Source organism: Lonchura striata, chromosome 11 (genome assembly GCF_046129695.1).
Source record: "Lonchura striata isolate bLonStr1 chromosome 11, bLonStr1.mat, whole genome shotgun sequence".
NCBI lineage: Eukaryota > Metazoa > Chordata > Aves > Passeriformes > Estrildidae > Lonchura > Lonchura striata.
Window position 1 is genome coordinate 8021756 of NC_134613.1, and position 26831 is coordinate 8048586.

At 37.9% G+C, this 26831-nt stretch overlaps 1 protein-coding gene across 7 annotated transcripts in view; it reads right to left on the minus strand.

Annotated features, from left to right (window-relative positions):
* Positions 1–10121: 10121 nt before the first annotated feature.
* TLN2 (talin 2) overlaps positions 10122–26831 on the minus strand; it is a 141919-nt gene continuing 125209 nt past the window's right edge. For all 7 annotated transcript variants that reach the window (XM_021554180.3, XM_021554185.3, XM_021554184.3 and 4 more), the window contains 6 exons: positions 25299–25423; positions 18564–18689; positions 16746–16808; positions 16468–16650; positions 14189–14314; positions 10122–13224 (listed from right to left, as the gene is read on the minus strand). In XM_021554180.3, the coding sequence (XP_021409855.2) occupies positions 13096–13224; positions 14189–14314; positions 16468–16650; positions 16746–16808; positions 18564–18689; positions 25299–25423 (752 nt within the window). In that variant the 3' untranslated portion in view covers positions 10122–13095. The remainder of the gene's footprint in view (positions 13225–14188; positions 14315–16467; positions 16651–16745; positions 16809–18563; positions 18690–25298; positions 25424–26831) is intronic.

Consider the following 26831-nt stretch of genomic DNA (forward strand, 5'->3'; position numbering starts at 1 on the left):
AGACAGGGACTATGAAGAGAAGTGGCCAAATATGGTCCTGCTTCAGCATTCCAAAATGCCTTTGCAGATGCACGAGTCTGAGCAGCAGCAAGTTTTCATCACCACACAAAAGACTACAACAGAATCTATTTGCAATGTTGCATTTTTACTGCAAAAAACCCTACAAGTAGTCCCCCCACCTTATTTTTTTACCATACACCTTGCAGAGTGCCAGGGTGATGGCTACAGGAGGGTCCTTCCAAACCAGTGCAGCTGAGCCCTTGCCAGAGGCTATGTCTGTTGGCAAATATGAAGGGACCAATCTACACAGCCCTGCTTTGGGAGGGGTTTCAGAGCTCCCTAAGGACAATTGCTGGCATCCAAGTTAACACTGAAGGCATTTTGAAGTGGTCACTGCTTCACTGTGGGTACAGCAGCTAAGTTAAATAAGGACAGAGCAGGTATATTGTGTGGAATTGCAGTCCTGATCATGTTGACAATTGAGGAAGTGGTTAATAATTGCATTTTTGTATAAAAAATGGATCTCAACTACCTTATTACAATGACTTGTACCTCAAAGAAGAACCATCCTGACAAGAAGGAATACAAAGACTTGATGTTAGCTTCTTCCATTTATAGAATTGTATTTCTCAGAGAAATATAGCAGAGAGGTACTCAAACTAGTCCTAAATGAGAGATTAGACACCAGAAGTAGTCATATGAAAAAAAATACTGCTTAATGCTAATACTGAAACATTTCCCCCATTTTGTTTCCTTATCCTGTCCTAGAAGTTGATTCTGAGCCAAACATAGTAAGAATGAGAAAAATTATTACAGTTTAGTTTGAGGAGGAAAAAAAGGAAGAAGCTTTCTATCACTGTACTTTCTAGGTCTCATGCTGGTGTGCAATACTGTTCTGACTGAATTTTATTTTTAAAACAGTTTAAATAGAGCTGTCTGCAACAATTTGAGAACTAAATGAAGAGAAAATAACTTGTTGACCATTCCTGCAATGCAGTTCAGTGCTTTACACCAGAAGTTGTTATACCAAGTGGTTTCCCCTCCAAATCTTGTATCTGTTAAGGCACCTGAAGAAGGATGCTTCACTAATCTCTAATTTTTAAAGACCCCTAACCATACAAACCTTTTCCCGGGTTATAGGAAGAGTTCTCCCCAGGTATGTGAAATAATTTATTTTCCCATATCTCCCATTCCTGATGAACACTAGTTCCACTTCTTGTGCTTCTGTGGATTTTAGAGGTGTGGGCAGAACTCTTTGCATGAGAAGGGGACAGAAACAGGACCTGGCTGTGCTGCTGGTAACTTGGGGGAAAGTGTTCTGCTGGATCTGAACTGTGGGCTATTCCAAGGTATGTTTAAAGAAGGTAATTTTCACTGTTTGGTTTACCTCATCCAAATGTCTTTGGAGATACAAATAAAGAGGAAGCACAATAGATTAAAATATAATCTACAAGAGGCAAAATTAGCCTTGAAGATTATCTCATTTTTCAAATTGTTGTTATCCTTTTTGCTTAAAATAGTTTAGAGGTTATGCCAAATTAACTCTTTGCCCAAGTTAAACCTGAATTACCTCTCTCTAAACAGAAAAATTAATTACATTATCTATATTCAAGAGAAGAGAGAGGAAAATTGCCAAAAGCCATATAGCTCAGTGGTAGAAGAATTCAGCTCTCAGGCTTGAGAGTTGTAAATCCTCAATGTTAACAGAAATTTTACACAGTCAAAGAGTGAAAGTACAATTTCTGTGTAGCAATAGTGACAATATGGGGGAAAGCTTGGCATTTTAAAGCAGACACACAAATTCCACCCAGCTCCTTGTTCCTTTGTTTCCCAACATTTGTTGAATTCCTCCCACTTTCCATGGTTTATTTGGGAGTTCTTGCAGATGTTTTAGATTTCATCTAATCACAGGCACAGTTATGTTGGGGTTTCTTTTAAACAATATGAAATACATAATTTAGTATTAAACTCCATTTTCCAAAGTCTCTGTTCCCCTGTGCCTTTTGTTCTCATGTTACCCATTATAAAAATGGACTTACTAACTAGAAATTATTTCACTAGTATTTTCAAGCTTTGACCATTCTGTCTGTTGGTAGACATTTCATCTATCTCTGTAGTGCAAGATGTAGTGTAGTGTAATGCTGTGTGGAATTGTGCTCACTAGTATATTTGCAGTTTCACACTTTATCTGAATAAAAACTGTAACGCAGTTCAACATTGCTTGCTGGAGGCTGAACTACAGTCATGGTTTGGGATGAGTGGTGGAGCACAAGCAGCAGCTTTTGTAGGCACAGAACGAGCTGACACAAACAGGAGAGATCAGAAACTCTTTTTAGGAATAGGAATAACACTCTTCCTGCTTTCCACTGCAAATCCCCGCAGCTGGGCAGTGCAAACAGTTTCAGCCATACCTGCACTCCAGGGTGGAGTTTGCCTGACACATTCTGGAGGCAAGCAGGATCCTGGTAGTGACCTTCCCCCATTTAACACAGGCCTGTATGTTAAGAAAGCTACTAAGCTTCTAGCTAACTCATGTGGACCCTTCCCTTAGCAATTTCTCTCCTTGGCTCCTGGAAGCTGCTGGTTTTAGGTGATATTTATAGAGCAGGCTGTGCTGCTAACTCATCCAAATGGTAGGCCTCCTACAAACTTTTAAGAGGCCTCTGCTTGTAGCAGGCATAATTTTCCAGATATTATTAAATGTTATTCTGGGCACTAGTCTATACCCTTGTGAAATTCTTTACTGGGCAGATTATAAGGACAGGCAGTGACCCAATAACCTTCATTTTCCTGGGATGATGCAATAGCTTCTTCATGCTCAGGAAGTAGAGCAGGCTGAGCAGAACAAAATGAGCTGCTGAAATTCCCAAGTCAGCATTTTGTTCCCATGCCATTGAGGGTAGAATTTCAAAGTGTAGAATGGTCCTTCAAGTTCTGTCTTTTATGAGGTCAGGCTAAATGCTTCCCTTTTATATATGAAGAGAGGGTGATCTTTGCCAGAGTCTGCACTGGGTTTGGTCTTATTTTGATTTCTGCTTTGGTTGAGAGCTCTGTGTAGCAGGAAACGCAGTTTTCAACGGCAGTTCAGGCTCTGCTGGAAAGCAACCCCTGCAAGAAGCAGTGGGCTGCAGAAGCATCAAAGCAATTTAGCAGCAGCAGACTGTCACTCAGATTTCTCCTTTCTACTCAGTCTCAGCTTCAAGACTATATTTGGTTTGGGGCAGGGAAAACCATGAATGAAGGAATAAAAGAACAAAGCTCTGAAGAGTTGGCCAGGCTGTGACAGAAGTGTAAAAATTTCAACATAAACATGACTGGTGAAGGGCAGGTTATAAACACCCAGGATTCTTGACAAGAAAAAAACTTTAAGAGCAGTCTACAGGGATCTCCAATCAAAGGATTAAAAAGTATATTAAAGCTGGCAGATTGGGTGAAAACACCAGAAAACATTTTCTGCAGTAGCACTTGCAATAGCAGAGAAATAGACTGGATGCACTAGCACACTTGTGGATGCTCTAACACACATTGGCTTGACTGCAGTAATCTGGGCAGCTGTTTAGATTCAATCATTCAGGATGATTATCCTGGAACCCTAACACTGGGTTTCCCATCACAAAATAAACACTCTGTAAAGGACAGAGACACAAAAGCCCTGAGGCCAAACCCTTACTGTGACTGTAAAGCCTGTGTCTCATTCTTCATGTCAAAAGCAGGTTGACTTCTCTTAAAGAATAGTCCAGAATTTTCTTCCTGCCTAATCTAATTTAGGACCAATATATACCAATTCCTCTTATGCCAGCACGACTGTGAATTTAAATAGCATCCTGTCTCCCAAATCTGCACTTACCTTCTTGCTGTTTTTATGCAGAGGAGCCATATCTGGCTCAGTCTCTTATGCTTAAACAAAACGCTTCTCCCTTTGGCTCTCAGAACAGACTCTCATTTCCTTTTGATTTCAGAATTTCTGCCCTTTGAAATGCTGTGCTTAGGATTTCTGACCATGGAAGTTTCTGTAGGGGAAAAAAAAGTTGTCAGAGCATTCAAAACTAGTGCCTAGAATGAGTCCTGCAGGAGCAACTCTTTACAGAGCTCGCTGGGGCTCTGGGGAAGCAGTTAGGCTGAAGTGCTGCCAAGCAGTTTTTGAGCAAAGAGATCTGTTTTTCTTTGAAAATCTAAACAAAGCAACAGGAACTCACTGCTGATGGAAAGGGCTGGACATGAGACTGGACAATTACTGCTCACACAAGAGAATTTTCCAGGGACCATATAACGTGTAGAAACAAAGCTGCAGTGAGATGCAGAATTTCTCCTTAAGGCTGCAACATAAAGAATAGTCTGTTCTTAGTCCAGAAGGAAACAAAATCAGATGAATTTGATCCCAAGTAGTGAACAAAAAAATGCCAGGCATTTTCTGGATGTCTGTGTTATTACAGGGAACAGCCAGAGATGAATTATTTGTCTTTGAGCTGTACAGCTGTTAAAGTTCTAAGAAATGAAGTCATGGCTTTTAGCATGCCCCAGTTATTGCATATATTTTTGTTTGAACTGTAAGGTGGCTTGGACTCTCAGAAGTGCACAGATGTCTCAAAAGCCACTATTTACTTTTCTGCAAGATCAAAAGGGACTAAACATTTGAGTTCACCTGATTTTAAATATAATTCTGTAATTCAGCATAAGTAGTGTCACTACAAGTTTGACTTACTCTTTCGACACTGCAATTTTTACTGGCAGGGAACAACTAGAGATGGTGTAATCCTTGTCTGGAAGCAAATATCTAAAACAAGCCTCAAATGGTCTGCTTGCTGTCTCAATTTACATATTTTTGAAGTTTTGCTAAACCATTCTGTGAACTTGAAAGTAACACAGCATTTACCTGCTAGGAAAATCCAAGTAAAGTTCCCCCAGTCCTTATCCTGTTTCCCTTCTGCAATAGAGTAAAGATGCAGCAGTATCTTTCATTATGTCGATTAAAGGATGGAGAGCTGTTACCTCAATGTTTTGACCCCCTACCCTTGGTCACAGAGATTATTTTTTGTCTCCAGCACAGGATTTGGACTTGGCTGTGCTGCAGTTTGGCCAGCCCCATTTCTAGGACACATTCACACATATCCAAAGCTGTGCTGGCTTCTCAGTTCCACTGCAATAATGTGACTCACCAGAGAGAGACCTCTGCAAATCACAAAGCCACTCCCTAACCTTTGCCTGCCTTACAGTCCCAGAAAGAAACTACAGGCAACTTTCAATTCTGTATCCAGCAGCTCTCCCTCCAGTCAGAAGCAACCAGGATACCAGGAACCACACAGGATGTTTGGCAGGGAGGAGGAAGGGTATGAAACAACAAAATAAAGGGGAGAACCTGCTGTCTTCATCAACTGACATCATGAATCTGCTCATGTTTTTTACAAAACATTTAGTCTATAAAATACTCAGCATATTCAGTTTTTCTGTTCTAGGAGAGAAGTAGGACATCCTTTGAAGATACATTTTTGCATTTAGCCTATTTTCAAATAAAATTATCTTAGATAAACCAAAATATGAGGGATCTGGTCATGTAGTAAGGAGCCACTCCTGTGATTCAGAAGAGATCTGAGATGAACAGTCAAGAAACTAACCAGAAAATTTTCTCTGTGGCTTGAATTGCTGAGCTACAGCATCTGGAAGCATCATAGGCATGTCAGAGCAGTGGTTTAGTTTGAGAATTACCCTAAATAGCCTTATTATCACCACTAAATGATAGAGTACAGCAACTGGAATGCAAGCCAAACGCAACGGAATGACCGATGAAGCTCTTTTTCTGAGGTCATCTTTTTGAACTTTTTTTTCCCCCACAGTTTTCACATGTGAAATCTCAGTAACACAAGTCCCAGATCAGAAAAGATCACCAATATATATGAGATCAGCAACATGTCATTAAAGTTCTCACTCACTTTCATTTTTTCTAAGGCAAAATGAAACATTCTCAAAGTTAACTCACACACAGACATTTAGCTAAAATCACTACTTAAGTTTAGTCTTAAAAAAAATTATGTCTTAAAACATAATCATCAGACTGGATCTCGAGAAACTGTGCTAGCCTTTTAGAAATATAGTGTCCTTTAAACTCATGTACCATTAAAAATGCAAACAAAAGATGAATATTTAGAAGAGAGAAAATACTCATGCTTATATAGCTGAAGGCAAAGAGTAATTGCAGACAGACCAGAATCACTGCAGCTGACTAAAGGCATCTCTGAGTAAACTTCAAAACAGGTTCTGTGGCTCAAAGTGTCACACTAAAGGCTTCAGTGCCTCAGGATTCTCACTGTATTTTCCAGGAAGGTTTGGGAATCAGGAGGCTGATTTAAATAAGCTGCAAAGCTTTTGTCCAAATTATTAAAGCTGTCACTTTTCTTGTAGAAAAAGTCAGAAAAAGAGTACAGTAAGTCCTAAATGGAAGGGAACTGAGGCTGGTGCCTTAACAGAAGTGGTTACAACATAAGGCAAAGCCAAGGAACTGAGCAAAGATTCTTGCAGATTAAATTCAACTCTGGAAGACAGGATGTTTGTCTAAAACCTTGGCAGTGAAAGATGGTTATTCTTGGCTCTAATCACAATCACTGTTTTAAGTCCCTCTGCTATACAGTTACCAATAAAGAATGCATTTGATTTCTCTGGAACTGACAGAGTGCAGAAACATTAATGCATAAAATAATGTATACATGAACTAGGGGAATATAAATATTAACTCTTTGCTGAACATGGTTTCTACTGGTCTGTTTAGTTCTATGTAGATCACACAAACTGGACTGGTTATTGCATTCAGGACAACGTGCTCTATGGATTTGAACAAATTATATCCCTTCCTGCAACGTAATTTTGCAATCTGTAAAACAGGACTGACTCATTTGTAGTGCTTGACAAAGGACAAATAAGAAATTGTTTCTAAGAGTAGATTATTTTTATTAATGCTTGAAATCTGCTATGGTGATCTTGGAATGGGTATGATGGAGAAGGAGGTTCTAACAGCATAGCAGTAAAGCCCATGGCCAAAACATCTCAAACACTGTCATTTGGAAATCTCTTAAGCATGGGCTTAATCCCAAATTGAGGCAACTATATATTACACACAGAATATGAGTGATTTTTTTTTTTTTTTTAAATAATGTAAATATGTGCCACAGCATTTGGTGAACTGGGACATAAATACTTTTTCTGGTTTGGAACCAAGGTTGATGAACTACTGTCTAGCAGTGCATCCTTAATACACATAATGTACTTATGGGTGAATTGGAAAATGTACAATACAATGCAAACACATATTTATAACATACTCAGTGCCCCAGAATCTGACTATTCTTTCCATGACTTAATCAGGTCAACAGTTTGGTGACTTATGTTCAATAAAATATTTTAATCAAGAACTTAGAATATGCAATGCTGTTTGAATGCAAAGATCACCAACTGTAATGCTGGAAGAAGCCTCCCTGTTAACCTTTTCACGTGGTCAGTTGCCACTTAAATACAAACAGCCACAAAGAACTGATTTGGAACCACATTCAGAGAAGATGGAGCAGAGTACAGGCAATTAATCTATAACAAAAGGGTTATACTAACAGCCTAGGTAGTGCTGAATATTGGTTTGTGTGGCATTGAAGATTCCAATTAGTTTTAGTAAACTTATCCCTTTAAGAGCAAGAAATGTATTTAGAAAATAGCCAGTGACACTTTCTCACTGTCCTAATGCAGCCTCTTTTTCTGAAAATGCCTCTGACTGTTTGATTCAGTACCATGAGCAAATTTTCATCACTATAAGTTCTGGCCTTCTAAAATTAATGCTCCATGTAATTTTTTAATAAAGAGATGTTTATAGCAAAACTTTTTATATATAACCATGCCAAAATGAATTTCCTTCACCTGGATAAACCCTCACAGTGGACATTTTAGAATGGTACAAAGCCACCAGCCCTTGTTATCCATTTTAAAAACAAATAAATATACTTCAAGAAAATAACCAGGATGGAAATAAAATCATGTTTGTAAGATAAGCTTTACATCATCCAAATTAGACAGTATGTGGGTAAACCCCACACAATATTTTCCCTGCCACACTAAACACAACTGACTTGCACAGGTGGAAAACTGAAGTCTGTATATTGATAAAAGATGTTCCAGGAGGAAAGAACCCAACTTTCATAAGAAAAAGGCAAAGGCAAACAAACTTGTAAAGAAAGGTAAAGTCAAAAGGGATCCAAGCATATCAAACATTGTGGTTAGGCAATACTGTGCAAGCAAAAAGGATTAATTTTCCTAGAGCCTCTAACTTGTGCCTAGAATGTTCTGAACACAAATTAAAATTGTGCTACACCAAAAATACAACCAGGCAGCAAACTTGCTAAATTTCTTTTTGTAGTAGTTTAAAGTATCTATTTTCAAAGATATTTGAAAATATTTTAGCCTAAAACATGCCTAGGGCCTCTATAGCCCTTCAATTCATTATGCAGCTAACCATCACAAAAAATGAGCTTCTTCAGTCTTGTTTCTGTCATGAAGAATGAGTGGAAAAAGCTATCACATCATCAGAGATGTAACATACATATCTGGTGAGCCACTTGATGAGCACATAGAATACCCAAAAGATCCCACTTTGAGTGTAATTATGCCAGAAACAGCCCCTTCTGGTAACAACATTAAAGAACTTGTAACACAGCTGAGCAGTGGCAAGATTTCTGGCACAGTTTTCGTATGGAAAACTGGAGTACCTACACACACAGTTATATTTGACTTGGAAAAAATGTTGAATGAAATGTAAATCATGAAAATATAAAAGCAAAGCTTGCCTTCCCCCAAAAAAACCCAAATATCCAACACCCTTGAATAACTGGTGTTTGACTTTTCTGTATTAAATACTTAAAGGATATTGAATGGTCACGAAGAATACCTGATACAAAGATACTGACATATCATAAAGTAAGCACTCCTAGTTTTGTCTGTGCAGCAGAACTTGAAATGGAACATTCTTCTCTGTCACCTGGGAATTTTAACCACTTACAGGCAACTTCAGCCTTATTTTGCTTAAGGGGCAAAATAATCCTTTGCATGATCACCAGTGCAACACAAGTCACAAATACCTGAAGGCAAAAAAAACCCAAACCAAACCAAACAAACCCAAACCAAACCAAAACAACCACAACACCCCCCCCCCTCAAAAATCCCCAAGAAACTTAAAAATCTTTCAACGGGCTCATTATTAGTGAAGACCAAACTAAACTAAAATATATTACTGATTTATTTGTGCTTCTCTTGGGGTTAAAACTTTAAAAGGAAGGGAAGACATTAAAGTGAGACCTCAAACCCCTAGAAACTCCAGCAATAAAATTTCAAAACTATCTTCCGCAGAAAGTTCTTTCACTGCAACAAAGTGCACTAATTTGAGAAAAAACAGGGGCTTGTACTGCTTTTTTATTATTTTAAAATGTTTTTTAAAAAGTGACAAAATGGCATTTATTATAGCTTGGCAAATGAGGGCAATTTGTAACAGAGTTGTGACTAAAGTTTTTGCATTTGGCATCATTAACTGTGCCACAGAAATGCGTTGTTCCATTAACATGACCAACCACAATGTGTTTAATGTAAGTAATGTGAGTGTGGAAAAGCAGGTTTCAGAAATCATGACAATTATGGGCAGATAACTCTCTTTGTTAACCATGATGCAATTACATAAGGAGAAAACTTACAGTGGAAGCTACCTGCCCCTACATGAAGCCCACTCCTAAAGGGGAAAAACCCAAAACCCAAGAGGTTACAAAATATGCAGGGATGATAAATGCCATACTCCTGGGCTGAATATCTTATCAGTTTGATAAGGACTGATGAAAAACAAAAATGCACTCATGATCTCAACATATTTAGGTTGAGGATGTTTCTAGATTTATGTACTCCTCCCTTCCTTAGCAATTAAGTAGTGAACATGGAGAAAATCAAAGGGAAAGGGACATACGAAAAATAGTCTGGAATTCAATTTTTGTTTCAGAACTTTTCTAACTTTAGAGGCTTCTGAAGTATAAAAGTTTAGACAAATTATAAAATATTCAATTTTTTGAACAGTTGGGGAAATGACATTAGACTATTTGTACACAAGGAACTTTGAGGCATTTTGTTTTTAATTTGCATACAATTATCAGTGAATTCCACATGAAGAAGGGTGAGATACAACAGAGCTCATTCATCATTTCACAAGTTAACAGAACAAAGTAAACATCTGTCCTTCTTATTAATTAGCATCTACCCCTTACTCCAACTTGTCGCTTCCTGCTGCAAGTTCCCATGCCAAAGAAATGGATGAACTAGTTCCAAACTCCACAGATGTTCACATGTGAACTTCAGCAATACTGCAAATTATAACAGCAAGGAAAAAGTTGAAAGATTTTGGATGACCTTATATTCTCTTAATGGTTCACAAATGAAGACCCAAAATTCTTAGTAAAAAAATACTTCCATTGTCCAGCTCAGCTATTCACCTGACTGTGGTTCCTCTATTGAACACCCAGCTAAGGAAAAAATACTTTCTGTCATGTAAGAGGGGGCACTAAATCAGAAACAGAGAAGTCTCAAAATAGCTGTGCTAAAATGGACTTCCCAAACACTTTCCTCTGGAGCACAATTTGAGCATGCTCTAACCTTCTACATACTGATAAAGTTTTCTAGCTATGTAATTTCCATACATAGCTGCATTTGACAAGGTTTTTTTGGCTTATATCAAACTGGAAAATACCATCCTTACTGAAGTATATTACATCAGTATTATCCCTACAATAAAATAGTGGCATGGTGTTAAAGACAGCATCATCTTTCTTCATGCTTTAATGAGATCAAATAACAGTTAAAGGTAAGTTGAAAGGGAAGCAGTAGCAAATCTGTCTTGCAGATCTTTCTGAAAGAGATCAGCAAGTGAAGCTATCCAGGTAAGAAAAGAGAAAGGCATAAGCTGCAAAGGAGTTGAACCTACCAATAGCAGCAACCATCACTAGAACAGTGTTTATTTAGGTCTTATAGCAATAAATACCAGTTTAGCCTTCTGCCCAAAGGCTTACAGGAAGCCTTTTTTTGGTGTAGGATTCCAGACTGTGACACTGTTCACAGTGACTTGAACAAAAACCCAAATTATGTTGAAGTGGCATATCAAAGAACTTGGAATTGCACATCTCTTATACTACAGGGTTTGCATTTGCACACAAGCCTACACATCACAGCACATCTGTCAATGCCAGTGATTCCATTTGGGATACACCAGGATTTTTTCCTCATGATTGTGGATTCTTCAGCAACTCTACTGAGTCTGAAATATGTCAGTATCAGAGAAGAGACAATAAAAACCTTTTTACACTTCAATATTTATTAATTCTTTAGCAGATTTTTGCTATATATTTAGTTCTAGTGTAACAAAATTCCTGATAATTCTGTCTCATGCAGGTAACTTAAATGAGGAGTTAGCACTATCTAAACTGATGAACCTACCATTTGGGGGTTACTGGGGAGTCTACAAGACAGGTATTTTCTGCAGCAACAACAACTAGGAGGGTATGCACAGAACACAAGTCAGGCTCAGCTGGACGTACCTGGCTGGGTCTAAGGACAGCACAGTCTTCAGAAGGACTGGAGGGGCAACATCCTTTGACCTGAACAGACTTGCCATTGTTGTGTAGGAGGGCTTGAGTGGAATTGGAGACATCTTGGAAACTACTGTTAGGAGAGATGGTGTTTCTGTAGTTGTTCAAATTGTTTAGCTTTTGCTACTTAAAGTTGCTGTGATTTGTCTTCTCTTTTTGACATAGTAAAATATCTTACTCCACCCAAATTGCTATTGTTTAGGTCACAGCAGAGATACTGAGAGCATACTGTACCTTTCTGCACAAAGATTGCTGATAGACTGCTGCTATTCCTTCTTTGCAATTCCTTGGTGAATACCTTTTTCATCAATAGCAACTATGAAAACAAACTCTCTAGAGTCCAAATTTTTAAAAAATATATTACAGGAAAAATTGTAATTCCACTTGTAAATCACTTATTCTTTTCTCCTACAATTCCCACAGGTTTCAAAACATAATAATTATAAATGTAATTATTAAAATAATAACAAGAGTTGTGATAGTCTTTTGTTGTACTGGGCATTTCCCTTTTTTAACTGAGATACATTCTAACAGAAATACCACAGTACGAACCAGATAATTTCAATTAAAAAACAAAATGCAAACTATTCAGTCCAATGTTAGAGCATGTGTATGTGTGTATAATACTGTAAAAGTAGTCACACATTAGAGGTATATAATTGAAACAGCATTTTCTTTCATGAACCTGCTATTATTGAGGCAGTAACAAGGTTTCCATTTCTTTGTTTTTTGAGCTCTTTAAAGAATGGCTATTGCCACATTATGTAAACCTAAATACTGTACAAGCAGAAGCTTGTTGGTATCAGGTAAGGAATAATACTAGTAGTGCAAACAGCTGCAGAGACAATTCCTCCAGTTTTGGGGTGAACCAGCTATATAACACTGAAAAAGGATAGGCTTCTTCTTCAAACCCACACTCGTGCGTGTTTCTCCACTCAGCCATACATCCTTCTCCTTCTTGCTCTTCTTTTTACAAGGGTACTTGGGGGACAACCACCAGCTCATGTGATATTTATCATATGAAAGATTTCTTGACTCTTTTCCTACTTAATATTATCAATGTTTTAGAACAAGTCAAGGAACGATAAATACCTCAAGCATCAGGAAAGTGACAATAATACTGACTTAGTATCTTTAGTAAAAAGTGAAACATTCTCTCCTGAGATATAAATCAAGGGAGGAACAGGAATGATGGACCTAACACTGTACCATTATTTGATCATCATGCACCTCAGCTGAGCAGATGGGAAAGAACAAGTGTTTATTGCCCTCTGCTCACCCAAAGCTATGACAGGCAGTTTATTTAGCTAAGTGCTTGGCATATCAGTATGCTGTCAGAGCAGTTCTCAATGTGCTGTCCCCCTTTAGCTTATTTCTTTAAAAGAAAAAAAAGAGAAAAAAAATAAAACAACAAGAATAAAAAGGAAGAAAAATCTCAGCAGGTTAACAGTTAACCCTCATCTTCTCTCAGCTCTGTGGGTAGAAATTTGTATTGCTGTTGGCGGATCTGAGCCAGTTTTTTCCTTGCCTCTTCCAGTTCTCTCTCCTTCTTCAGCATTTCTTCTTGGGCTGCAATAATCTAGAAAATAGAAGCAGCAAGGAATACTGTCTGTAAAATAACATTTCTTTCCCTGTGACACCACATTCACAGCTGTGTATGAGCATTCTCCAGAGAAGCACCTAATTTCAATAACTTCATCAGGAATTGCTCAAATTTTTCCAGTTGCCAGGACTAGGCCATCAAGAAAAGTATTGTATTTCCACTTGGAAAAAAGAAAAAAAGAATCTACCACCATAGTTTTACTATGTATCCATAATGAATTTTACAGCTCTGCATTCTCCCAATATTCAGCAGTGTGGGGGTTAGAACTTGTAGAATAAGCACCATGTCTTCAGATAATGTCTGAGTGACAGTAAAACATGACATTCCTTACTGCAGATATCCACATTATTTGCCTGCATCTCAGAATGCCAAAGAAAAAATGGCAGCAGTACAGACATGCAGCAATAATCAAGTCCAGTATATTTTAAGTAGCAAGTACAGTATATGATATACCTCATTCATTATAAGGAATCTAGAAGTTGGTACCTCAGAGCCTTGAAATCTACTTCTAAATATTGTTATTATTTCCCAATAATTATTATGGTCACAGTAACAAAACATCATTGGTTTTTATCTCTCATTCTCTATTTCTTTGCTTAAATGTATGCAAAATCATTGCTTCATTAAGATTTGGGAACATTTAAAATACATAAGAAAATTCTGAAAAGATCCATTCATTTAATGAAAACAGAATTAGAACTAAAAGCTATTGCACCATGGTAATTGCTACTACAGCAAATGCTCAGTGGAGAAGTGCAATACCAGGTAGGACATCACTGTGCTGTTATGTCAGGGGTTCCATTATAATGAGGCATCAAGTAGTTCATCATAGATTTCTCAATAGATTTGTCCAGCCTGCAATGCAGCAGGGGGACATTGTAACACTGCTCATTTCTGTGATGGTTTTTCCCTGCTTTATTTTCGGAGTGATTGTACCAACCTGAGCGATGCCACCCACAAACTTTGTTTTGACCACAACGTCATCATCCTCTGCTTTTCCAAATGCTGCTTTTTGGGCTGCCCTGACAAGATTGTCTGATGCACGCTTGACAGCATTTCCTGCAGCCTTTGAGAAAGATAATAAATTTATTAATAAGGGAAAACACATAACTAACATTTGTTTTGATGTCTGAACATCAAACCAAACATCTTTGCTTGACTGCACAGGAATGCTATGGGGTGTTTTTCCCCAGTGAAAAGCAAATTAATCTTTGAAAATCAGTGGTACAGAGAGAATAAAATTCCTTTGTTTATAAAGCTGAAAGTTGGAGAAGTCAAAAATGAGATATTTTTTCTCTACAGTTTGAAATAGTGGAGGAAATTACAAGTTATATTATGCTGATCATACTTTTTTTTTTTTTTTCCGAGAAAGAAGAACAGAAACTAACAGCTAGTGTATAAAGATACTATAAAACAACTAAATTTTTAAATTAATGGACTTTCATCAGGGCATGTTAGCTACTTAAACAGCCATGGCTATCTCACATTTAAACTTTCATTTCCTAAGAATTCTCAGATTTCTAAAGAGAAACAGTAAAATATTTGTAATATATATCTTTTGTTGTGTGAACTGGATACTGCCAGCAGCCCAAAACAGCCTGCTCCCACATGCTAGAGACACACTGGCAATAGGAAGCCACAGCTTCCAACCTTCCATCCTTCCTAGGAAGGACCAGCTCTGAGCCTTTCCCCCTGCCTTTCCCCAGTGCTATCCCATATTTCCAGCTGCATTCACTTTCAAGTCTTCCTCACTGAAATGACCCAAGGATAAATTATTTGAAATTTGCTCTGCTTAGTCTGGAGCTCATCCAGAAAGAATGGAAACATTTCCAATTGCTTCATTAAGTTTTGGAAGATTCTGTACAGTGCATTCCAAATTTATATTCATGGGAAACACAGTTCAACTTGGGGTATGAAGGAAAAAACCAAGACACTCAAAAGTCCTGAATCCAACATATTGAGTAAAGCTATGTAAAACATTTCTGCTGGGGGCAAAGCCAGCTGAAAAATCTCAGTAGTTCTGGCATGTCCACCAATACAAATATTTAGTAGACATCAACTCATTGTTTTTGCTATGATAAAGGAGATGATTTCCAAGCGCAAACTGCTCTTCCTTTCATTGTTCATTCTGGGACTATAATGCAACTTGGTAAAATGGCAAAGTTTGATTTCAGTCCATGCTTGGGCTTGTTTTCTTTTCACATTCCCTTCCAATTTCTCACATTCGATATCTATTTAATAATATTTGCCCACAATGACTGAGAACCCCAAATATCCTGTCCGAGCTGAGAGAAATCTCTAGTAGCTGATTTTTTCCTGTTTCTTCTTATTGTTTGTTCTGCACTTAAAATTCCTTCAGACCATCTTGGCACCTAGATACCACAGAGCAAACTGCATTATTTCAGTTACTGTCACCTTCTCCACACATCTTTGGCAATGTCAATCTGGATTCACTATAAAGCACTAAAACCATCTCAGCCCTGTAACTGCCCTTTGGCACACCACTGTTTTCTGTAGAAACAAATATCCTTTTCACACATTCATATTTTTTTTTCTCCTAAATATTTAAACCATTTTTCTACTTTGAAAAAAATGATGGCATCAGTTCCTCAAGCTCAGACAGATAGTTAGTCTTATGTATTTCTGTTGAATTTGATACTAGCCTAGCTACTGTTGCACTGAGTGTCCATTAGTAGCAGCTGTGCAAGTACAAGAAAAAGGGGGATTTTCACTGTTCACCAAAGGTGGTATTAAAAAAAGCAGCTGAAATGGTTGTATGTTCCAGGGTCATGCTGCAGGGCATGATGGCAGAGAAGGCTGCAGTGATTTTAAAAACTACCATCCTCAAATGAAACTTCTAGAAACTTTACATTTTACCCATCAGAACACAGTGTTAATTCAGCAGCAGTTCAGAGAAGCTCAACATGAAATGGATGTTACATAAAAGGGAACCAGTTTTATGTAAAGAAGCTCACTCAGACTTCAGTTGAGATGTTGCATTAGATTCTCCTCTTATTTTTGTCTAATAATGATTCTCCATTTTAGAAATGCTCTATCTATAACTGCTGTCTCTCGAACTCCTAGAAACAAAGGGAGTCTGACCAAAATCCAGGCTAGCACTTAAAAAAATACTTGGTTGAACACATGCATAATCTTGTAGTGCTGAAACAGTGTTTACATAGCACTGCCATGGATTTTCAGTAATTAAAACACAAGTACCTGTAGCCTCCTCATGGCTTCAGAGTCATGATCAGCCTTCACTTTGCAAGCCACAAGCAACTGTGCTGTAGAAGCTGCAACTTGTTTGGCAGATGAGATGAGTTTTTCCTCACTAGCATGGCCTTGAACAGAGGCATTTGCTGCTTCACAGAGATTGCTGGTTGCAGCTGCCACCATTCGGGCCTAGAAGGCAGTAAAAAAAAAGTCACTGTGTATTCTCACAGACTATTATTTCTTCTGAAAACGTGCCAGTTTTCTCAAGAGAAGTAGTTACTCACAGCAGAAATAAGTCCCTGAGACCACTGTCCATCATCAGCTGCATTTGCAGGGATTGCTCCAACCTGAAAAAACAGTTCAGAGATAGCTTACAAAAAAACTAGAAAATACAATTGCTCTGTCTCAGAATTAGACAAGCAGTAATCCATGAAAAAAGGAAACACCTGTACCTGTGACTCTGCCCAGCACATTCAAGAGCAGAAAATCCAACTGGAAGTCAGTTGTCAGAGTAACTGTGCTTCCAGCACACAGCTGCCTGCTCAGGAAGTGTCCAGCTCACTGTACTGCTTCAGCTGATGCATTCTTGGAACACACAGAAGTAATTACCAGAATAACCAGTAATTAGCAGACTACTGGTGGTTGAAGCCACAGTCAAAGCAACAGCTGAAGCAGCAGTTCCTTAAGTCCCAGGCTTTAAAATAAGTTACTTCTCTTTCCATAATACATTTGAGTTTACATTATTCTTTCATCTCTTCTGATTTGAGCACTGTGGGAAGGTACAGATCAGAAAGGTTCACAGAGAAGCCCCCTAAGTGCTTTCATGCCTAATAACGGCACTTTAGGAGAGCAGCCCACTTGTCTGCATGGCTTTTCTACTGAAGTGTTCATGGCATCAACAGTACCAGAAACAATTTGGAGAGTTTTTTTCCCATATTAGATGAAAGCAATGAAACTCTAGAGTTGGTTGCCAGACCCACATCCCCAGCTGCCTGGGTCTGGGTGGTTTTTGGAGAGAAGCTGAAAGATGTGAAATGTAAACATGGTTCAGAGACTTGTGTTTTAAAAGACATGGAGACAAGCATTTGAGCATAATGAGAATTCCATGGAATTGAATAAAATCATTAAGTGCAGCATCAACATAAACAGAGGATATGTTCTCTCATAGCTATGGTGACACTTTTATGTAACTAAAAAAATCAAAACAGTTATACAAAAAAAACCCACTAGGTCCTGAGGTATTTAGGTTTCAAGATTTTCTTGCCTCATCATCCCCTCAAAAGGTATTTTTAAGCAGACCACAGATGAAGTGCTTGTTGGTCCTGTTAGAAACAAAAGCACAAGCTTCCCAGAACCCAGGCTGAAGCAGACAGCATAGCCTGATTGTGGGATCCATAATAGAGCCTGCTCCAAGTTAAGAATTAGCTGAAAATGGAAACCATAACAGCACAGCAAAAATGGTCCTATAATAAATTGTTCTCAGAGGCAACATACCTGATTGATGTTTAGATTTTATCTTTCAGAGTATACTGACTGTGAAAAATAGTGATGGATATTAAATTATTTACAAAATCTCAGTTCTGATCAAACCAAAAGGATGCCATGTGTTGTAAACACTCCTTCCATTGATTCCAACAATAACCTAAATGTCCTGAATTTACATGCAGGCCTGTGTCCCCACTGAATCACAAGGCACTGAGGGCACAATTACTGAGGACCTTTTGCTGTTCTGGTCCAGAGCAGTATCGTGCATGATGACATTTGGGTTTGGATCCCCAGACAGTTGTGTGGGAATCTATATTACCAGCTTGAATCACAGATCTTCAGGAAGTGAAAAACCTCCACAGTAAAACTCCCCACAATGAAATAACGTGAAGAGCCAGGCACTTGATTACACGTGTGAGGTTTAAATAAACGTAACTTTGGAATTTTTTAAACAGAACCAGGTCTGGGCAATGTATTGTGATGAGCAGTGAACAATTTACATTTTCAATAGTCATTCCCAAGTTTCTTTCCTACTGTTTTTAACAGAACCATTAGGAGACTAGATTAAATTTTGATGCTTTCCCCCAGTACTGTTGCTACATGTCCTGTTTACCTACCTTTCCCTGAGCCACCAGTTCCCTCTGGGCTGCTGAAGCTGACTTCACAAGGGCACTGGTAGCAGCTGCAATGGATTTAGCTGCTTCCAGGATCTGTTCTTCAAAATCCAGAGTCTCATCTGCTTGCTATAACCAAGAAAGAACAATTTTACACATTCACCTGAAAGCAATTATACTTTCAAGACTGAGGACATAGACAAAGACAAGAAGATTCTGGAACACATCAGTAAAGTCAGTAAGACCTGTAACATCATTTACTGTAAAGGGGTTTTCTGTGGACTAAAGCTGGGAGTCAGCATAAAGTATTAGCTTGCCCTTGTGCCTGCTCACACTGAAACAAAGCATCACACAAGATACTTAAAGCCATCAGCTTTCCAATGCATTACTCCTACTAGAGCTAGTCTAAACTGCATTCAGAAAAGTGCAGGTCTGAAAAAAAATTCTATCAGGATTCCTATCAAGATTATCTCTATAGTGCCAAAATAGTGGCTTCCAAGACTGCTAAACTAGGGAAAGCATTTTCTAAATATCTAAAGACTTAAGGCAATGAAAAAGAACAATGATAAATAAGTGTTGTCTCATTCACCTGTAGTAAGGAATGTAAAGTAGATACCAAGCAAGAGCATGGATTTACCAGCTTCCAGTAAGAGCTGTCATTGCACAGAAAGCAGCTTTGTGTAGCAGTCCAGTTCAGTGGTCTTGGAGACAGGAAGTTCCAAAGGTCTGTCTGGAACACTTCAGTCATCCAAGTATGTCTTTCAGCAAGCATGTGCAAAACCTCCTAATGAGGTTTCTTACTATTTAAAATGCCATTTTATTGTTCTATAAAAACTTTCCTGACTTTCAAATTATTTAAACCAATATTGAAAACATTTGTCCATCTAAGCATGCTTACTAGCTTTTGAACTGTTAACAAAATTAGATAGAGATGAACAGTTGTTATTTTAAACAGAACCAGGGCTGAGCCTTGTATTCTGATAGTTTTTTATATAAATATTCCAACAGAATGTATTTTGTTTGTGATCCAATCACAAGCCCTGTAATCCATGGCCATAGGACAAGAAGGGCCAGTGGCTACAATATCAGGACATCCTGTTTTGTAAGAGACAAGGCTTTTGAAATACAGGTTTTTTCTAACTAGAACCACAATGTTCTTGTGTCACACAACTAACTTTAAAAACTCCAGCCAGGTGGGCCTTGTGTTAAAAAAATTGGACACTTATTTGTAAGTCTAGGCACACTCATCTAAACTTAAGTCAGATTTAGTTCTCCTGTTACTGCAGTTTGATGAAATAGTCAATTATAAAATAATAAAGTATAATTATAAGTAATTACAAAATAACCCATCAAGCAGCACTCAGTCCTACAGCACTTCACATAACTGTCACATAACTAAAAGTCCAGGAGATGAAACAATAGCATCCACAGACACCAGAAAAACAGAATCATGTGAAAATCAAAACTGATGTGTAGATAAAGATGTTTGGCATTTGGAAGTTCTTATTTTATTTTCTTTTCTAAGGAAAAGCCACCTAATCCATGAAAAAATATTTCTCTTGCCTTGCTATTGGGCTATTCCCATCAACTAAAGTATATGTCTTTGTAATAAAAGAAACTGCTTTGAAAAGTGAGCAAGTCATGTTCCACATAAAATTTTGGCAGTGCTTACAATGCCACATCATGACCATTATTATACCAAAGTACAATCACATTGGCCCTCTATAGGCCTCAGGTCTTATTTAAGAAGCTCTTATTTCAATTATGACATTGCCAGAGTGATTAAATGGAATCCAGTAGACTCTCAGTCAGAATTACTGTCCTTATTAAAACAGATGCATTATTGACTTTGATGTGACTAAAGACTGAAATAGAAATACCAACAAAAATACCACTGACAGTAAATTTAGCAGACTTACTGTACTTTTAAAAGACTGTTATTGCACTTTTACTTTTGTCCAACACTTCTTGCTATCAAGTTTTTAAATTTTCATTTCCAATATAAAATATATTATGTACATTACTCTTTATATGTCAGCACTGTCAGGAATTCAAACTTAAATGAGTGAGAACTCCAATACCTATTTATTACAAAGGAGATGTCAGTCTTTGCTGACATTTAATAAAATGCTCATGGCCATAGTCTGATCTATTGGACAGCTATATATGTGCTCAGATGAAATTCAATTTGTGAAAAAACAGCCATCAAAAAGATGCTGAACAAAAGCAGTTGTTTAAACTAAGTTCAGGGTAGTGAGTGGACTAAATATTGCAAAAAAATCCTAAGGAAAAATTACTGCTTTTCAAAGAGAATGCCAAGAAATCTAAGCTTGCATTATCAAGAATGCCATTGTACAATGGCTGGATTAACTTCTACTGTGGAGCAGCAGTTGAAGCTCAACAGGAAAACAGCTAAACCTTAGTATCTCATCTGGTAACAGATTTTTTTCTCCCCTGTTTACCAAATCACTTTCTTTCCAATTATATTGGAAAATCTGGGGTTTGGGAGATTCAAATCATATGTCAAGTTTCTCAAACTTCCAAGTCTTGCATTCTCTGACATCTCTCAACTTGTTTTACTTCTGGAAAAAAAACTCTTGACAGTTGATCCCTTCTTGAAGAATTTGTTTTTGTAGCAGCCTTACATAGCACTCAAACTGTTGAATGCCTGTTGGTTTTTCATCTTTTCTAACAAATCCTTCTTTTCTAGCCCTTCTCTGTGGCTTTCCCTCCACCACTCTCAGGTGTGACACACATCTAAGGGCTGGATACTCAATGGGGGAGGCAGCACTGTGGGTGTGTTACTGCCAGTGCTCTACCAGGAACATTCCTTAGCAATAAGGACAGGAACACAAGACAGACCACAGCAAAATGCCCTACAAGAAAAGTAAGTATTTCACCATTCCAATTGTTAAAAGAGTGTGTCTCCTCGACTGTCTTCAGTTCACACTCATAAACAGTACCCTCACAATGTGTCAGTTCACAGCCTTCATGAATAAAGTAGAGAGCAACACTGTGATATATGGCAGAAAATACCACATTGTGAAATTTTAGAGCAGGTTTCTTTAGAAAACCAGATCTATGACAAAAGTGATTAGCTTCTCCTTCCTCAAGCAGCCCCCATGGAGATCAGCATCTCATTTTCCTCAAGCTTGAACTAATATGCTGTTATTACCATGTACAGCTATAAATGGATTGGAAAATTAAGTCATCAGAACAGACAAACATTTGGCTCACTACAAAGTCTTTAGAATAGAATAGCCTTAAAATGATTATGTCATTGAAAACAACACAAAAATGATATGTTTTTGTACTCTATTTTAACCATTTTTCTACAGCATCTCCGTTATTAGGGGTGGCATAAATAAAGTCAGGGTTAATAAGAAAACAAGCAAGCCCCCAATCTCATTGCAAAACAGTAGCAAAAATTACAAAAGACAAACTGTTTTATTTTCAAGCACCTCTAATCTTCAACTTTATAATGAGCAAATCAATATGAATTATTGCACTGAGCCATGGAAAGCACAATAAGCATTTCAGTGAAAGTCAGTTCTTGGCACAGGTGCAGCTCACTGTCACAAAGAGCCCTACACAACTTTGAAATATCTCCAATAGCAACTCTACTGATAAAGGAGCACTTCATGTATGTATTTTATACCAGATTAGATTAGGAGTTTACAGGAAGTCTTCTAAACCTGCTTGTGAGTGTCTATACTCCTTCATATTGCCTTCTACTATGTTAAAACCCCCGGAGACAGGGCAGGACACTGTAGGAATATGTTTGATATATAGTTGGATTAAATAACAACCTAATATATCAAACATATCACACAGAGTCTTGCAGAAAAAGGCATCCAGGTTTGATTCATCTTGGGTTAAAAAAGCAAAGGACCAACTGCTGAAAGCTACCAGCAGGGAACGTTTACTGACTATAAGATACCCGTGTCTGGAGGCAGAGGCCTGCACAGAAGCTTGAAGAGCAGACAGAGCAGGGTGGGGACAGCAATGCTCTCTCCTGTTATACCTCATCTACCACACCTTTTTACTTATAAGTGCTTTTTGCCCAGTATTAGCATGAAGATTTTATTAGACAAAATAGGTTTTTTTTTCAGAAAATTACTAGTTTTGGGGGGTGTTGTTTTATGTAACAGAAGGAATGTGTGTCTGCATTGAAATACAACTAACTCTCCAAATGGAAAACAGAAAAAATAAGAGTACACATTCAGGAAAAGTAATTGTGCTTGTAGGAAGCATGACAGCCAACTCCTGCTTAATAAACCATAAAGATCTCATAGCTTCTCAGATCATTTCCCACCTTGAATACTGCAAGGAGAATACTGAACATGTTTTGTGTTACAGACAGTAGTAACACCAGCTACTCAGGAGAATCCTTGAAGTTCTTCCAAGATACGAGCTCAGAAGACATACAGATATTTATGGAGTGTCAATGGGGCTGTGGACTAGTGGACTAAGTATTTTGGGAGCACATTCACTTGCAGCCAAATAACCAGATAAATAACCGGATTTAAAGCAACAAAATAAGCATTATACAATAAAGCATGGGCAGCAGTTAGCAGTGTTCTCATTAGAAATTGTTCTCTGGGATAAGCTGATTCCCAGTAGCAGAAAATGATGTCTCATGCTATTTGTGTCAGTTTAACACATCAAGGGAGGTATGATACGTGCAAAAATATGAAGAGGAAACAAGGAAAAGAAGAAATAAAAAATCCAAATGTTAAAAAATTTAAGATGGTAGAACAAATGAGATGAAACTCTACCTTCAACGCTTGGGGATTTTTTTAGAGGTAAAAGAAACTGGAACACAAAGATCAAAATTTCAAGCTTAAATCAAATTACTTTCATTCCCTGCACCAATAAAAAACTTTACCAAAAAATAGTGAATTAGCCACCAGCTAGTAATGATAGATTTCCTGCAGGTAGACATTCTAAAATTACCAACTGAGGACTCCTCTGCAAGTTCACTTGATGATGATTGCTGCTAACCAAAGCAAGATATTGTCTAGATAGTCTGTTCCATTGTAGAAAATAACTCCTATTCCTACATTTCATAGACTGAGTAAAAGACAAAGCAACCCTCACCTAGTCTAAGTATTCCTACTACAACAGTCTGGGTTATTGTCAAAGACGGGCATTAAAAAGACAGATCCTGTTCACCACAAGAAATCCTACTCTGGGAGAGTACAAGCTACAAGTCTGCAGCAGAAAAAGTCCTATTTGAGCCATTCTGTGATCTTCCTAGTAGTTTTTGATGTGGATTATAATCTCTATTGTGAAAGAGATTCCAGAATGCAAAGGCCTGAAAAGGATGCAAAGGCTGCTGAAATCCCAAATCAAACAGTTGGATATGAATTTTAGTTCCAGAAAATTATAAACAAACCTGCAAGTCACAAGCAGACTGGATATTCAAATTAACATTGAATAATGAGCAAGTGTGAGAACTGTATTTACTGGGAAATTACAACAACCCTGGAGGGGCTTAGATGTTGGAAGGAAACTGCTCCATGGTTACCAGGCAACACACATGTGCTATTGTGCAGTAACTGTATAGAAAAGGTGATGGAGGACTTTTCCACTTCTCAGACTCAGCCTGTGGAACCTCATTATAAAGGACCATTTTTCTTTATAAACAAAATTGATAGACTTGTTAAAAAATTCAGACAAAGCATTTTTTAATGAGCTAATTTATTTCTATCACTAAACAGGGAGTGGGGGGTGGGAGGTCCTTAAAGGCTGAAGCTTCCAAGAACTATTTCATCTGATGCTCCTAAATAACAAAATACTGCCCTGCACCAATACAATCATCCAACACTGAATGAATGGTCTTGAGGCTCTGCTATTTAGAAAGACTTCTCATTAGCTTTACTTTGAAAACAGACTTGAACAGATTGCAACAGACAAAGCAGCATAAAGAGGAAAATAGATATATAGTCCTTTCCTGACATCAATTACACAACCAAAACATGTTTTTCTTTTAAAAAGATGCAACATAGTAATTTTTACTAAAACATGCCTGTTAACACCAGGCAAAAGGTAGCAATTCTCTGGGATCCACCAGTTTCATATACTCCCTCTGTACTGCATGTGAAAATAGTTGGCTTAATTTTATAATATCTTCAGAGACACATTTGAAATGACCTGGAAACATGCAACACTACTTGATATCATAATGGACTGTAATTGAATTTCCTTCAGGAAAGTGACATGGAAGTGATCATACAACATATCTGATTCCATACTGAAACAGCTGCTCTCTAAGCATGACATAAAATGCTGGTTTTAGTCTTAGAAAATCCTGCAGGTCATTTACATTCTCTTGAATCCTAAGTGTGTTACTGCTGCTTTCTTCTGCTATACCATACAAATTCAGATGTGAACAAAGGGTCTTCAAAAGAAAGCAAGTAAGAATGACTACACAGCGATAACATATGTTTGGAAATAGAAAGGTAAATAATCAACAGTAATGATGCCACAACTCTTACAAGCGTTTCTAACATTTGGCTCCTCTTCCTTGGCTTGCTTATGGCCGGTGCTTGGCTCACTCCCTGAAAAGGACCTTTTTACCCTCTCTACCCTCAGGGGCAAGTGCTATCCAGAGCAGAGCAATTGTGGCATTGAGACTCATGCAAGGTTTGATTGTTTATACCATTATTGTGGCCAGTAGCAAAGTGCACCCTCTGCCTTGTTAACCTCAACCAAACAATGGGGATGGACACTCACCTTGGGCTTGGCTCTTGGTTTCAGCTGCTCTAACTTCTTTGCTGCAGCCTCAATTGATGCTGCAGCCCCTAATAGCTCTGTCTCTGCAATGACTGTTGGGTCTTCTGGATCCACCCACTCTGTCCCTGAAATTAATAGAGACGGAGACAATAACTTCAGTGTCACTGTGAGCTGCCACTCAAACAGGGGGAATTGCAATCACACCTCAAGTGTCCAATACAGATTGTACAAACAGAAAGCTGATTTTAGTGCCATAATGGCATGAAAACAGTGGCTTATGTCACAGAGAAAACTCTAAAGAAGAGGGGAAAGAAGTATTTAGGTGGATTATTCTTTCATGAAAGACACTTAATTGTGTAAGCAAAGAAGCTTCAAAAAGGGACACTGTGTGTACTGGGAACAAAACCAGCTGTCATTCAACTTGTGTTTATCAGAGGTCCTCTCAGACAGCTCCTAACTTGACCAATGTACCATAGGGTACATTGAGAAGACTGACACAGTGGTAGAGAGAACAGGCTACAGCAAACACTTCACTGCCAGCACACTTTGCAGTCACCCCTGCACTGACCTGGCAGTCTGTTTGCTGGCAGTGGCTGGGGATGAAGTTAGCACTGACTGAAGGAAGCACACCATTAGCAGTGTGTTTCTGAAGTGATGAAAAGGCCAAAGCAGTTTCTGTATCACATCTGAGGGGTAACTATTTTTTGCTGTTGACTTTTTGGCATTTCTCTTTTCTCAAAGAAATTTTGTAGATCCACAAAATGAATACTTGGCTGGAAGTGGTTTCAGATTTTTGGAAGCTGTCAGTGCATTATTATTTTTGATTTCCTAACCATTCTCTGAATGACAAGATTCAGAAAGTGTTGCAGAGGATAGACCCACAAGAAAGCATTCATTTCTGAATTGAGGAAAACAATGAAACAGCCAGAAGTAGTCAATAACCTCTAAAGGCATGGCCTAAAAACCATTTCTTAGCTCAAAGGCGGTACAGGATGAAGGTGTTCTATATTAAATCCTAACACTGTCAGATAAATGGGAAAAAAAAAAGAAGGTAGCAAGTACAAATACAGACAACCCCAAATTTGTAAAATGTAGCTGTTACTTTTTCAAAAAAAGGCATTTCACAAAGGTTAAAACATTTACATGTTAAATTTGTTAGGAGACAATTTTATTGCGTATTTATTAATAAAAATAAGGAAAGAAAATTGTGAATTGTTAAAAAACATTTTACTTCCCACAAAAAAAAAAAGCTTCTAAAGTGACTAAAGACATTCTCTACAGGCAGCAAGTGAAAAAAGAAATAAGAAGTGCTTTTTCATTTTAGTGACTATTAATTAAAATGCAAAAATTTCCAGAAATTAATAAATGTGTCCAAAGATGAGAATAATATAAAGATCTTTAAAAAACACCTAGGGAATAGAAGAGGTCTGATATTGGCTTGCCTTGTTAGCAAATGGAAATGGAAATTTTGAAACATAAGAGAACACAGGAAAAACTGAAGAATTCAATAAAGCTGCTTGAACAGGAAATAGC